General features: G+C 63.5%; 1 protein-coding gene across 2 annotated transcripts in view; it reads right to left on the bottom strand.

The window, feature by feature from the left end:
* The window catches only part of MOB2 (MOB kinase activator 2), a 52,887-nt gene that overhangs the window by 19,394 nt on the left and 19,344 nt on the right, over positions 1-14,149 (bottom strand). Inside the window, exon 1 of one of the 2 annotated variants that reach the window (XM_019954468.2) lies at positions 230-392. The exons of the other annotated variant lie outside the window; for it this stretch is intronic. Within the exon in view, the coding sequence (XP_019810027.2) occupies positions 230-339 (110 nt within the window). The 5' untranslated portion in view covers positions 340-392. Of the gene's footprint in view, positions 1-229; positions 393-14,149 lie in introns of those variants that run through there. 2 annotated transcript variants of the gene reach the window in all.

Below are 14,149 nucleotides of genomic sequence, written 5' to 3'. Positions count from 1 at the left end.
GGCTCCCTGCCTCCCACAGACAGCAGGAAGGGCGGAAGTCTAGGGAGAACCTCACTCCAAACAAAGTTCTGAGCATGCCCAGCTACTCCCGCCCCAGGCCCATCTGCTCCCCAGCCCAGGCGGGGTCTGCACAACACGGAGACCTGACTGGGGGGACGGCCACTCCTCCCCAGATAGCCCCGGGGTGGGAGGAGGGACCCGCCAACGCCCGCGGCCCTGCCACGCTCACCTGAGCACTTTGCCAACTGCCTGAAGCACGGTCTTGCAGCTGAGCCCGGCCTTGGGGGGCGGGCTGAGCAGAGCTCGGTCTGCGGGGAGACCACTGTGGTCTCCAAGCATGGCGGGCAGCACAGAAGCGGGCCGGGAAAGCAGGCGCCCCGGCCCCAAGGCTCCCTGCCTTCCTCGCAGCCCTGACTGGGAGCCAGCCACGCCGGCCAATGAGGGCAAGCTGGGCGGGGAGGGCGGCCGGGCCCCGGCCGGGCAGGGACAGCAGCTGCTCCTTTTACAGGCAGGGCCGGCCAAGTCCGGTTACTTGAGGGGACGTCTCAGTCGCCTTTCAAAGTGGCGCCGCTCAGGCGCTGTGTGGGGCGAGGCCACTGCCGCGGGGTCAGCGTGGCCCCAGAGGGAACCTGTCAGGGGGCCCTTCTGATGCAGCCGGGGACGCTCTGGACAGACAGGGCTGCAGGGAGAGGTGGGCTGTGCACCTGCAGAGCGCGGAGGCAGGCAGGCAGCATCTCCACCCCAACGGTCTTGGGAAGACAAGGTGCCAAGTGGGCACGAGGAAGAGGGTGGCAGGCCCCGTGGACACTGCCAGAGGCCTCCCAAGAGGGCACGAGAGGGGTGTGACCGAGGTCTTCGTCACGCGGGCCCCACACAGGACCGTCAAGGACTAGAAAAGCAACCGTCCGACCGGACGACCCCGGCTGGGCTCCAGCCTCTGACTGGCCACAGGCCCAGCTCGTTGTCAGCACGGGGCTGGCCTGCACTCAGCAGCAGCCCCATCCAGCAGAAGCATGGCTCCGGAGCGGCCAGGCCCCCACACCACGGCCTTAGCCGGACTCTCTGCCCCGCGGCCACATCCCACAGAGCCAAGCATTCACCCAGGCTCAAGCCAGCTCTGCGCTGTGGCAAAGCCCCCGGAAGGACCACCCCACACACAGTGGAGCAGGCTGGCTGTCCGACCACACGTGAGGACCAGGGCAGGACCCAGGCACCGTGCTCACCCGGGGAGCATGGGCCGTGGCAGCCCTGGGTGGGGAGGATGTGGCCTGCCAGGCAGCTGGTGCAACTGAGCAGAGGCTGCCTCCAACTCTCCGCCACAGGATGAGAACTGCCACTTCCTCTGGAAGACTGAGACCTGACCCGGCCACCCTGCCGCCGGGGAGTCCCCTTCCTGGGCGCTCTGGGCTGGCAGAGCGAGGGCATGGGTGTGCACGCTCACCTCCACGTCTGCGTCCCCGCCCGGCGGACACGGCATCCACGTGGAGCCCGGCGTGCGTGCACCCTGACGCCTCCGCCTCTGGCCCGCCCCCGGAGACCATGCCCACCTCCTCCCCACCTGTCTGCAACCCTCCCACTCACGGCGCCCCAGCTGTGAAGGCAGCAGAGCCTGAACCCTGGTTGAAGGCGCCAGAACATGTGGTTCACGTAAGAGCAAGTGGGCAAAGCTTCAAGGCTAAGTCCAACGAGAATGGAAAGAACAAGGAAGGGTGATAATTACCACAATCCAGAAAAACACACACAAGCAGACGAAACCCACACCTCGATAAATCAAGTTTGGAACTCTCAGAAATAGAATTAAAGGAAGAACTGAACAGACAGACAAAAAGGCCAATAAGAACCAGAAACGGGAGCTCCTAAATGAAGTCCAGACGAGAGGAGACACCCCGGCAGCGCCGGGGAGACAGGAGAGGGGAGGGCTTGTGGTTTTTAATGAAAAGGGAATGAAGACCTTTCTCCACTGGGAGTAACCGACGCTGGACTCGCCCTCCACCATCAACAACCGCAGACTGGATACAACATAAGAAGCAACTGGTTTCAGACGCTGGAGGACGCGAGGGATGGTGCCCTGGACGGCAAAGAAGGCCTGAGGAGGGCCGCGACGGCCCGCTGGAGGGCCCAGGGTCTCGGCCACAGCCAACGCAAGAACAGAGCTGGGGCTGCAGACATGTGGGGCAGAGAAGCAGAGAGGGCGGGGCTTCCCAGACCAGGGCCGCACGGATGGACAGAGGGCCACGAAGCCTTTGGCCAACTCCCAGGCTGAGGAAGCTTTACCGCGGTGCTCACGGAGGGCACTGTGCTGAGCCCTGCCTTCCTGCTGGGGTCTTGTCCCAGCCTCACTGAGTCGGCCGGGCAGTGTCTCCTCCTCGGGGCTCCTCAGCAGGAAGGCGACCAGCGAGGGCCTGCGGTGGTGCCTGGCCACTGCCTTCGAGGACCCGCTCGGCGGGGAGGGGACCCCGCTGAGGAGCCCCAGCAGCGAGTCCGGGAGGCCGAACGGGCAGAGATCATGGGCAGCGCACCAGAGGGACGGGACGCCGAGTGCCGTGCAGACGTGCTGCGGGCCCTCGGGTTCCCGGCTAAGCCCACCAGGACACATGCTCCAGGACGACACCCCACCCAGGAGGATCGGCGCGGCCGACCTCAAGGCTCGCAAGGGCCTAAAACGAGTTCCTTCCCCCCAACCAGAGCGGGACAGTGGCGAACTCGAGGTCAGTGGTAAGAAAAACCGGCCAGATATGAAATAGTATCATAACCCCACCAACACAGAACAGACGCAAGACTGAGAGCAACCAGTCATTTCCAACCTGAGTCTAAGCAACTTACAGACACACAGAGATACCCAGCAACAAACAAGGCAAAAGACCCTGCTGCTGGGAAAGTCGAGGGCAGGAGGAGGGGGCGGCCGAGGACAGGATGGTTGGATGGCATCACTGACTCAGTGGACATGAACTTCAGCAGACTCTGGGAGACAGTGGAGGACAGGAGTCTGGCGTGCCACGGTCCACGGGGTCAGAGTCAGACGCGACTTAGCGACTGAAGGACACAGACGAACAGCAGCCGAGGTGAAGCTGCCAGGTTTTCTGTTCAATCAGAAACCACCAACCTCAAGAAGGAGGAAAACAACGCGAGGGACGTCGTTCAGTCACGTCCGACTCTGTGCAACCCCGTGGACTGCAGCCCACCGGCTCCTCCATCCATGGGATTTTCCAGGCAAAAATACCGGAGTGGGTTGCCATTTCCTTCTTCAGGAGACCTTCCCTGACCCAGGGATTCAACCTGGGTCTCCCGCATTGTAGGCAGATGCTTTACCGTCTGAGCCACACTAGGAATCAAATCAATTGATCAAAAAAAACCCCAAGACGGCTCAGGGAGACAGTGAGAAGACAGTGGTGTCGGGGTCACTATGACTGTGTCCCACCTGTTCCAGAGACAAGAGAAACACCGGACACGTTACAAGGAGATTTTAAAAAGTGTTTTCTGAAGATCCCAGTTGAACTTGTAGAAACTGAAATACCTGAGACAAAAAGTACCCTGGATGGAGGTGAAGGCAGGCCGAACACTGCAGACACAGCGGCGACGACAGAAGGTGCCGCAGCAGGAGCTGGAGGGACCGGCTGTGAGAGGAGGGGCCGCGTCCGCCTCCTGGGAAGACCACCAGCCCGCCTCCACCCGGAAGAGCCAGCTCCTCCTACATCAGGGACAAGGGTTGAAGGGACCTTCCAGGCAGAGCAGAGGGGTCAGCGCGAGGGGCCACGCGGCCACCAGGCTGAACACAAGAGGCCCCCACACTCAGAGGCTGCAGCGAGCAAGAGAGGGCTGGTGGGCCCGGCCCAGGGGAAGGCGGCCCAGCATTCTCAGACCCCACCAGGCAATTCGCCCCGGCGAGAGCAAGCTCAGGACTACAGAGAAACCTGCCTGCCAGGTCACAAACTGGAAACAACCCACGCGGCTGCCGGCAGCGGGCGAACAGGCCTCCCAGGCACCACCCAGCCGAGTGATGCCCAGAGCGCCCGGGGACGTCCCCCAGCCGGCGCTGCGGGTGGACCTCGTGCCCTGGAGCACAAGCCGCCCTCGTCAGGTGCCCCGTGTTCAGGACGCTTGGGCGTCTGCACCCCCACACCCAGGACCCCGCCAGGAGCCCGGAGCTCAGAGCCCATCCCCGAGGGCTGCTGTCCCCAAGGAGAGGGCCTTTCAGGACACAAACAACGCCCTGGACCTTGCTCCCACGGCCCCCCAAGCCCTTCACCATCAACAACCAGGGGCTGGGCCCAGGCCCCGCTGCCAGGAGGGCACCCATGAGCACACAGAATGTGCGCGCTCGGCCCAAGTGCCCTGGGGGCAGACTGACCCAGGCTGATGAAGGAGGGCCTCGGGGCCCCTGACAAATCACCCTGCCCGCTTCCTTGGTAAGACCGCAGGCAAGATGCCACCATGAGTTCAAGGCCCCCATTCCTGCAGGCGGACTTTCAGGAGAACAGAGAGCAGCCTGCTGTGCTGGAAGGTGAGTCTGGAGAGCTCAGGCCTCCGCAGAGGCCAGGAGGCAGGGGGATGGCAGAGCTGGAACAGAGGCGCCCCTGCGCCAGAAGCCCGTGCAGTGAGTGCCCCGCACTCGGGGTCCGGACAGTCCTCCCGACCGCCGAGCTCCTCTCAAGACCACCGCACACCAAGAAACCAAGCCCTAACCACACCGCACATGGCAGATGGCACGTGTGTCTACGTAAAGATACGTAAACACGCCTCCCCGAGTGGGCAAAGCAGTTCTCCAGGCCGGAAGCCACCCGCGTATTTATTTTCAAGACAAGCATCTGGACCGTCCAGCCTCCACGGACTCCTCTAGGGTTGTACAGGTGGAACGTGTGTGCGCGTCTACACAGGGAAGCGGTGTGTGTGAGTGGGAGTGTGAGTACAGCTGCAGGGCAACCATGCCCTTTCTTCCCACCCCTGGCCCAGGCTTTTCCCAGGGCACCCCTGACACCCTGCTGGCCCCTGAGGGTGCTGTGAATGGGCACAGGGAAGGAGCTGCCACCCTCCGGGACCACGGGCCCCCCTCTACAGGCCTGTGGCTGGTGTCAGGATGCGTCTCTCCTCGCCCCCTACCTTCCTGAGCTCTGGTAAGCTCAGTGCAGTCGCTCAGTCGTGACCAACTCTTTGCGACCCCATGGACTGCAGCATGCCAGGCTTCCCTGTCCATCAACTCCCGGAGCTTGCTCAGACTCATGTCCATCGAGTCAGTGAGCTCCAGTAAAGAACGCAAAGACAGAGTCAGGTGCCCATGTCCACCCGGACACCCTGCCTGCCTGCCCTTGACCCCTTCAGGAGGCTGGCCCCAGGTGTGCAGAAAGGAGCATGCAGCAAACTGGGCATCCTGTCCAGAAGCAGCAGGAGCCAATGCTCAGTCCTTGCACATAACAGAGCAAGCCGCCAGGGCCCAGTCCCCGGACAGTGATGAGGAGCTGGACACGATCCACAGCAAGGACTTCTGCACCCCGTGAGAGAATGAAAAAAGCATCGGGTACTGACCCAGGACTTCCCTCCCCAACAGACAGAGCGCTCTCAAAACGCAACTGAAAATGGGCAGGACATGGTGACAGACATGCCCCCAGAGAAGCTGCACCCACACGCCAGGACGGTCAGAATCAGACCACGGAGGCCGACAGGGCCAGACAGCACGTGCGGACACAGACGTGAGCCTCCACAGGCCACACGCGCCTCCCCAGGGACCAGCCACCTGCTCCCCTGGGCAGAAGGACGAAGGCGCCAGGCACACGGAGACACTGTGGGTGCTCACGGCAGCGCGATCCTGGTCTGAACGCGCGGGACGGGCAGGGCCAGCCGGGCCTCCTGTGTGCGAGGCCGCGCCTCACCAGAGGACAGAGGACAGCTCTGCACAGCGTGGGCGAGTCTCCCTGCAGCAGCCTCCAAGGGCAGACCCTGCACACCGGACACTCAAGGGTCCCCTCTAGACGGGTTCAGGTCGGAACCTGAGGCCCGCGGCAGCTCAGTGGGTGCTAAGCCCTGAGGGTGTGGCGAGGGCCGTCCAAGGTTCTAGATCAGCCTTGTGGGAAGTCAGAGACTACGCGTATCTGTCAAAATTAAACAAAGCTTACCTTCAGACTCAGTGGAATGTAAATTACACCTCTGCAAGCTGACCGGAGGCAAACATGCCACACACCCACAGGAAAGCAGGGACTCTCGCTGGCGCCCCTGCAGGGGGTCCCTCGGGCCCCAGAGAAGCCACGGCCCAAGGGGCCCCTGCTGAGGACTCCAGGCAAAGGGCGTCCAAGGGCAAGAGGTGCCAGAGGCCAGGGGGCACCAGAGGGCCAGCTCCTTTCCGGCTCCACGACTCGGAGGGGCACAGGGCGCTAACCTGAAACCCGCCACCTGTGCGTTTGGAGCTGCAGTGCTTTCCCTTCGCGCGTCCTGCTGCAAAGAGCCAGTCACTCATCGCACGAGAGAGAACAGGATGACCGTGCCGGAGCGCCTTCTTTCCAGGCTGGAGATGGTTTCAGGCTCTGTCACCACTTTCTCCAACCCCTTTTCTCTGACCGATCTATTTCACAACGCCAAAGAGCTTCATCTGGGTTTTCAAAGACAGGCAAAGGTTTGGGGGCCTTTCCTCCCAGGCCTGCCCTGTGTCTGTCCTCAGAGCCCCAAGACCACCTGCTCCCCCTACACACACAGGCCCCTGGGCACCCCTCACGGCAGCCACACCACTGGGGCCACATCCAGAGGTGCCAGCAGCCTGGTGAGCTCGAGGCTGGGCGGGTGGACGGAGTCCCTGTTCAAGGCCCTGCAAGTGAAACAGGGGCTTCTGTGGTTTCAGTCAGAAGGGCTGGGACGCCTTACTAAATGTCGCAGCTGATGCTACCGGTGGTGGTACGGGGGTGGTCACCACGCTGGATCTCAGAGCGGAAAGCTAGAGATCCACTCAAAGAAACCAGCTTGGAGCCAAGGAGAGGTCACACACACCAGGGAGAGGCGGGGGTGGAAGGTGGGTGGGTGGGGGGTCCTCTGCAGTGACTGCCTCGCGGCCCACACAGAAACAGCCTCCTGAGACCAGAGGCCCCCAGCCCACGGCCCCCAGTGGGAGGAGGCAGGAGCCGCACCTCCCGTGGCGTCTCTGCTCCGCCCCGAGCCAGCTGGAACCTCGATGGCCGGGAGCTCCGGGCACTAGCTCCTGGGCCTCCGCTGCCCAGGGCAACACCCTCGTGCCAGCCCCAGGCCTGGCCACCCCCCGCCCCATCCCGGTGCTCCCCTCTCCAGGCCCGCTCACCTGACCCGATGCCCCATCTCACGGTGCAGGAGGCGGAGGCAGAGCCGAGACAAGGTCCACATATGACCCTGCCACCGCGGGCTCCGGGGCGCTCACACCTCCAGGAGGGCAGGCCCGGGACTGAGGGATGTGAATTTCTACTCCTGGCAAGAGCGCGGCTGCCCTGGGCAGGGAGAGGCGGGCCTCACCAACAGCCCTGCTGCTGCTCGGGCGGCAGGTGAGTCACTGGCAAGCGCGAGGGCCACACCTGCCTCCCTCCCGGCCCTGCGCTCCTTCTCCAGAGGAGGAGGAAGCCCCAGGCCACCAGGGCTCCTCACACTAGCAGGGAGAAGGGCAGCGCCCCACCTCATGCAGCCCGGGCCAACAGGAGCCCCGCTAGCCTCGCCCGCCAGAGGCTGAGCGCTGGGCTCCCTCTGCATCTGTCCCGTGTCAGCCCCCTAGCCCCGGACCGCCCGCCAAGGAGGGCAGAGAAGACATGCAGGTTGGGGCAGAGTGCCCCCCTGGGCCCGGCTGCCAGGGGGAGCTGGGCAACGCCTGGACGCTGGAGCAGGGGGCAGCCAGGTGGGAAGAGCGCCTGGACGGGAGCGGGGAGGCAGGCTGCACCCCGCAGGCTAGGGGCCGGGAGCGCGGCACGAACACAGGACAGGCTGTCAGCTTTGTGTGAGGTTCCAGCCAAGCCAACTGCCCCCTGGCTCCTGGGCCGCCGCTGCCTACGGGGCACCCAGGTCACGCAGCCGCCACTCCTGAACCCCCCAAAGCGCTGGCCTGGGCACAGGGACTGTTGTCTCTCCCCACAAGCCTTCCCAAGCCCAGCAGGCACAGAGCCCAGGCTGCCTAAGAAAAGGCTGAGGTGAATCCTGCCAAGTCACCCCGCCCTCCCTGCTGGTATAAAAACGTTGGAGGCAACATTTAGCCCAGGCACTGGAGAAGGAAATGGCAACCCACTCCAGTGTCCTTGCCTGGGGAATCCCAGGGACGGGGGAGCCTGGTGGGCTGCCGTCTATGGGGTCGCACAGAGTCCGACACGACTGAAGCGACTTAGCAGCAGCAGCGCACAGGAAGGAGGCTGGGGGAGCCGCCTCCCCCGCCCGGGGCCCGACCCCTACAGGCACTCAAGCACAGACACTGGGACTTCCCCGAATCTAAAATGCTGGAATCCAATCAAGAAACAGACTTCCCTGAGACAAATGTCAGAGAGAGATGGACGAGGTCCACTGCTCATGCAGGGCTGTAGGGAAGCTTCCCGAGTGGAAAGGACCCCGAGAGGAGACAGGCTGGGAGCTCAGCGGGGGTGGAGAGTGACACCCCCTCCCCCGATGGTGAGCACGTCAGGCTGGCCCCCACCGCCTCCAGGGACACCCCGTCAAGTGTCCGGGAGAGCCCCCCGCGACCCAGGGGCGCCCGAGGCGCGCCACGCGGGTGGAGCAGCTTCCTGTTGCGGACGCACGGTGTGCAGGCAAACCCGGCGGCACCTGCCCCCCCGCCGGGCCGCTGTCCCGCTGTGGCCGTCGCGCCCAGGACGGGCCTGTCCCCAGGGGCGCTCGCAGGGCTCTGTGTGAGATGGTCTGGCCCCGTGGAGGCTGCTGTGCAAGTTCTGGGCATGTCTGAAGCAGGTGAGGAGGTCAGATGCACTGAATGCCTTTTCAGCTTTCCATATTTTCAGCTTACGACAGCTTTGGTGGGAGGTAATCCCACCGTGAGTTGAGGGGAGATCTAAGGACATGCCCCCAGCAAGGATCAAACTCCTCTGACAGAACCTGCAGCCACCTCGATACTTCCCAGGCAGGTCCTGACGGGGAGCCTGGGAGGAAAGTCTCCTCTTCCGCCCCCAGCTGCCTGCTGGGCTGCGCGGCCTCCAAGGACCCCCTTCCTCTCCCTTTGGTGCTGGGTCTCCTCAGCAGTTAGTTTCCCAATAGGAGGCGGATGAGGACTACTTTTTCCAGAATTTGCAAGTGAAAAAACGTTTTATTCTGTCCTTGCGTTGGATTACTAGTTCGGCTGATGTGAAACGACTTCCACGTTGGAATTCCTTGTTTTTTAGTTTCCGGGTTGGATTTTGTTCAGATTCCTGGTTAGTTGTGCTCTGTTCCCTTCTGAAGGTTTCTGAAATCCTTCCCTTATCCCATGCTCTGAAAGTCCCACTCGTGTTTCCTGGTGGGAGCGGAGAAGTTTGCACTCTGGGGCAAGGGGTGAGCCTACTCAATCTCAACTCACTTCCTGTGATTCTAGAAATTTTCCAAGTTGCTTCAAAGCCCCTCTTCTGGAACCCCGCCGTGGCTCAGGGCCCCTGACCGATGAGCTGACACCTTCACCACCGCCGACCTGGTGTCCATAGCTGACGCTCTGGCCCTGCTGGGAAATACACCCAACTACCGCCTCTTCCTTTACTAGGATTTCACTTTGTCATCACACCTCCAGCCTCCAAGCACTCCTGTTAATTCTCTGGACATTCCTTTTCTCCACTGGTTGGTTCTTACTTGCCGGGGGGGTCCTCCGTGCTCTGCAGTCTCTCAGGAGATGAGCGACAGGGCCAGCTCGTCTGTTTGTTCAGTCTGCTTCCTCTTTTTCTGCTGGTTTTGGTCTCTGCCTTCCTGTTCACAGTCCATGAAACATGGGCTGCTCCCTGGCCATCCACTCATATTTAAAGATGGGCACTAAAGAGCTCACTGACAGTTTTGTGTGGAGGGCTGAGTGGGGGCAAGGGGGGACGGGGCTGGTTCAGGCTGCACGCAGGGGCATGCCCACCCCTCCACTGTCCAGTGTCTGGAGGGCTCTCCTGGGCAGGTCAGACCCCGTCCTTCCACCTGGGGAGTGGACAGCAGGCGCCAGGGCCCTGGACACAGGCTGGGCTGGGAACCATGCTCGTGGCTCTGTCTGCATGGCGGAGGCCCTGGCGCGGTCCCGGGACACGCACTCTCAGGAAAGCGATACTTGGGTTCGAGGCAAGCAGGAGGGAGCAGGCTGTCCAGCTGCTGCCGTGCACCTCCAGACCACCAACCGGCCCCTCCAAGGTCCCGAGGTCCCACAGCCCTGGGAACCACGCTAGGTTCCTAGGCTTCCGCTTCCTCATGCCTGCGTTCCACCTGATCACCAGCCTTCCAACTTCTGACTCTGCTGTCTCCCCACTTTGTTCCCATCGGTCTCTGCCTTTCCAGAGCCCTCAGCTCTCATTCCAGGGGGGCTGGGGAGGGAGCAGATTCAACACACAAGTGCAAAGTCCGCTCTCTTCAGGCAAAGGGGCCAACACGACAGGACACTGGCAGGCAGCCCCTGCTCCCCTCCAATGGGGCCCCTGGGCTCTCCCCTTTCTGACAGCCCCCCCTCAGCTGCCACTCACCTGAGCGGTGCTTCCAGACAGGGGGTGCTCACAAGCTGCCCACACCCCTCCTCCGCCCACCTGTGGGCAAGGCTTCCCACCCAGTTCAGGCAGATTCACGGAGGCTGGCCTACCCTGCCTATGGGGCTGGTGGGCCTCAGAGACAACTCATCTCAACAGTGTCCCGTCACAGCTCAGCCTTGCCCGACTCCCCTCCCTCCATCCCTCATCCTCAAATACCAGTCAGAGAACCCTGGGACCCAGCCCTGAGGGTCAGTGGGCTGCCTGCATCCTGTCCAAGGCTGTGGGCTAAACCCAAGGCCCTGCCCAAGGCCTCCGAACGGACACCTGTGTTTTCACAGAGACGTGCCCAGAGGCCAGGACAGAGCGCAGGTCTGCCATCCCCTGGACTCCCCAGCCGGAGCCAGCCGGGGCTGGGAACCCAGGCTCCTGCCTGCACAGGAAGGGCAGGACGTGCGGGGAGCAGGCGCACCCACATCCGCCCAGAAAGGGGCCCCGGGGAGCCTCGTGCTTGCGGCCCCTTGGGCACCCTGCCTTCACAGGACCACGCCGCCACCAGCCACCGCCCCCCTCGGAATTCTGAACCACGTGGAGGAGGGCCCTGTGGCTCAGGGAGGCCCCGCCCCCGCTGCTGGGACACAGGCGGGGTCCCTGATGCTGGATGACCCGCCCCGGTCTCAGGCATCGTGGCAGAATGGGTGCGGTGGACGGTGCGCTCTGCCTGGGGCTGTGTTTTCATGAGGCGTCTAGGAAGTATTGACAAAAACTTCACTGAAGGTCATCAGTGAGCGGCAAAACACAGACCCTGGCCTTGGTGGCCCTTAGCTGTTCAAACACGGGCAGTCACTGCAGCCAGCCCCTGGTGGTGGCCAGGGCTCCCCAGAGCACGGGGCACAGTATGAACACGTGCCCCTGAGGGCCGTCACCTGAAGGGTGCTTCCAGGCAGGGGGTGCTCACAAGCTGCCAAGAACCCCTCAAACAGGATCCCAGTGGGGGCGAGGAGGGGGCAAGACACAATGAAGGAGGCCAGCAGTAGGGCCTTCGAAGACCGAACACCTGCTTCCCCGTTCAGACATTCACACTGAGACACTGATGCTGCCGGGAGCGCCCCCTCCCCAGGCCCTGCCCCTGCCCCACGCAGGTGGGAACGGGAGTCCGGTGCAGGCCCCGGAACTCGAGGCTCCCACCTTCCCACCAAACCCACCCCGTGCCACACCCACCCGATGGAGCGGCAGCGCCCCGCAGCCCGCGTGGACGCGCCCCCGCTCCCCGAAGAGGGAGACCACTCTGCCCGCCCTGCGCTGTGGCTGCCGCCCCGGGGCTCCGGAGTCCTGCGTGTCCGGCGCGCCCTCTGGTGGACTCAGGAGCCACAGGCGGCGCTTTCAGCCTGAGGAGCCTCCCGCCTCCTCCAGCAAGTGCGGGAAAGAGCTCCCCAGCCTCCCCATCCCAGCCCCGGCCCGAAGAACCGCGAGGCGGGTCAGCCCGCCTCTTGGGTGCCCCTTGACCAGCCCAGAGGCCTGCAGAGCAGGCTGGGGCAGAGATCGGCCAGCACTTCCCAGCGCACGCCCGCCCCATGGGACAGCTGCGGGGCGGTCCAGGGAGCTCCTGGCTGGCAGAGCTTCTGAACTGCCTGGGCCCCCAGGATACACGACGTGGGGGAGCATTTTCCATAGGAGCAGAACGCAGGTGGCGACGGCAAGGACGGTGATCCGGCAAGCATGGCTGTGGGAAGAAAAGGAAATCTTCCCGCTGCGCAAACAAGGCACCAAGCACCAGCTGCTCCCAAGGTCTCGCTCCACCCGTGACGCGCAGCTTCTGCCTCCTGGAGGAGGTCCCTCGGCACGGTGAGTGCGGCTGAAAGAAGGGACAAGCAAAACCCTTTTCCTGCAGCAAGCACGTGAACCCCAAGAGCACCCCGAGACCCTGCCGAGCAGTTCCCAGAGGAAGGCTCATGAAAAAAGGTAATAAAGATGTCAAAGCAGGCTCAGCCCCACTGACGAGAAACACCGCGACGGAGTGACGCTCCACTCAGCAAACGGAGGGCCAGAGAGGACGGGGAGCCGCAGCCATGGAGGCCCGGCCGCCAGCCAGCCAGAGACAGAAGGCGCGGGACCCGGTGTCCCAGCCGTGGTTTCCTGAAAACAAGTGGCAAAGAGAACGGCTGTTGGGATAGCACCCAGGAAGCGGCCACCCCAGATGGGGTCACACTCACACGAGTGACACGGCCGTGGGGGTGCAGAGCCAGAACAGACCCACCCTCCTGCCGTTCACCCCCTCCTCCACCGTCTCCACGCCTCCGCGTCCCGGGCCCGGCCGGGGAGAGGGGCTGAGGAGACAGGGCCTGGGCCCCGGAGCCCCTGCCATCGGCCTGGGACCAACAGGGCCCGTGGGCTGGACATCCCCGCACAGCAGCCCCCCGAGACCCTGCAGCTCTTGGCAGGCGCCACGAAGGCTCAGGGGAAGGCTCGGCCCGAGGAGGGACGCGAGACTGGACTTCTATTTGGGAAAAGCCTCCCCTCACGCATTGACACGCCTCACCACTGTGGGTTCCGGGAGCGGAGGATGTGAAAGGCAAGGGTCCCGAGCTCCGCGGTGAACTCTGAGGGGGCCCGGGAAGCCATAGCCAGGCCAGGGAGGGGCTCAGAGAGAGGAAGGGGTGTGGGGTCCCCCGCGAGGGGAGGCCGGGGCGGGAGGGGTGGGGAGGGACTGCCCCAGAGCAGCAGGGGCCCCCGTGCCGCCCCCTTCACTGTGGACAGCGGCCACCAGGGACTGCAGAGGACCGCCCAGGTCCCGGCGCCTCGGGGGCCCAGCGCCCATGGACCCCCAGGCGGGGCTGTGCTTGGCCCAGGCCCGTCCCAACAGCAGTGGCTGCAAGGCCGGGTCAGGCTGGGTCTCATCCCTGCCCCAACACTGCACACGGCGGGAGCACAGACCACACGCGTGCACACAGTGCACCCTAGGTCACGTGACAGACTGCGTCTACCAGGGGTCATGATCACCGCTGACAGAGGCCTCCAGAGCAGGCGGCCGCGGCCTCTGGCCCTCCACCTGCGGCGGTCCACACAGGGCCTGGGCCTGGGCCCCGCCGGCCGCGGGCGTCCTTCCTGTACACGCAGGGGGCACACGAGAGCCTGGTGCAGACAGCACAGTGGGCACCAGGGCCTGCGACAGTGCTGAGGAGACAGTCGAAAGAAACGCCAAGTGTGCCTGAAAACAGCCAACGGGAAGCGCTCTCCAAGCGTGCTGCCCTCAAGTGTGTTCAATGAATCCGTGTTTCCACAGGCTGGTCGTGAACTTCAAATGAAGTCTGCTATTTTTAGAGTGCTTTTCAAGTTCTACTCCAAACAGTTATTCAAAGTGTCCACTTAATGAATAAATGCCCTTCCCAAACATGTCTTACAGAACTGTCACACCAACACCCAGTATCGCCATCCAGCTCGCCACCCCGGGACCGTGGTTCCCTTTCTGTGTCTGTCTCAGGCTCCAGCATTTCCCAGGTCTGCAATTCTCCAGATCCAGTGGGTTTGGTGGTTTAAGA

The sequence above is a fragment of the Bos indicus genome, chromosome 29 (assembly GCF_029378745.1).
Source record: "Bos indicus isolate NIAB-ARS_2022 breed Sahiwal x Tharparkar chromosome 29, NIAB-ARS_B.indTharparkar_mat_pri_1.0, whole genome shotgun sequence".
Taxonomy (NCBI): domain Eukaryota; kingdom Metazoa; phylum Chordata; class Mammalia; order Artiodactyla; family Bovidae; genus Bos; species Bos indicus.
Note: the sequence above shows the minus strand (reverse complement) of the source record. Positions and strands in the feature narration are given on the sequence as shown.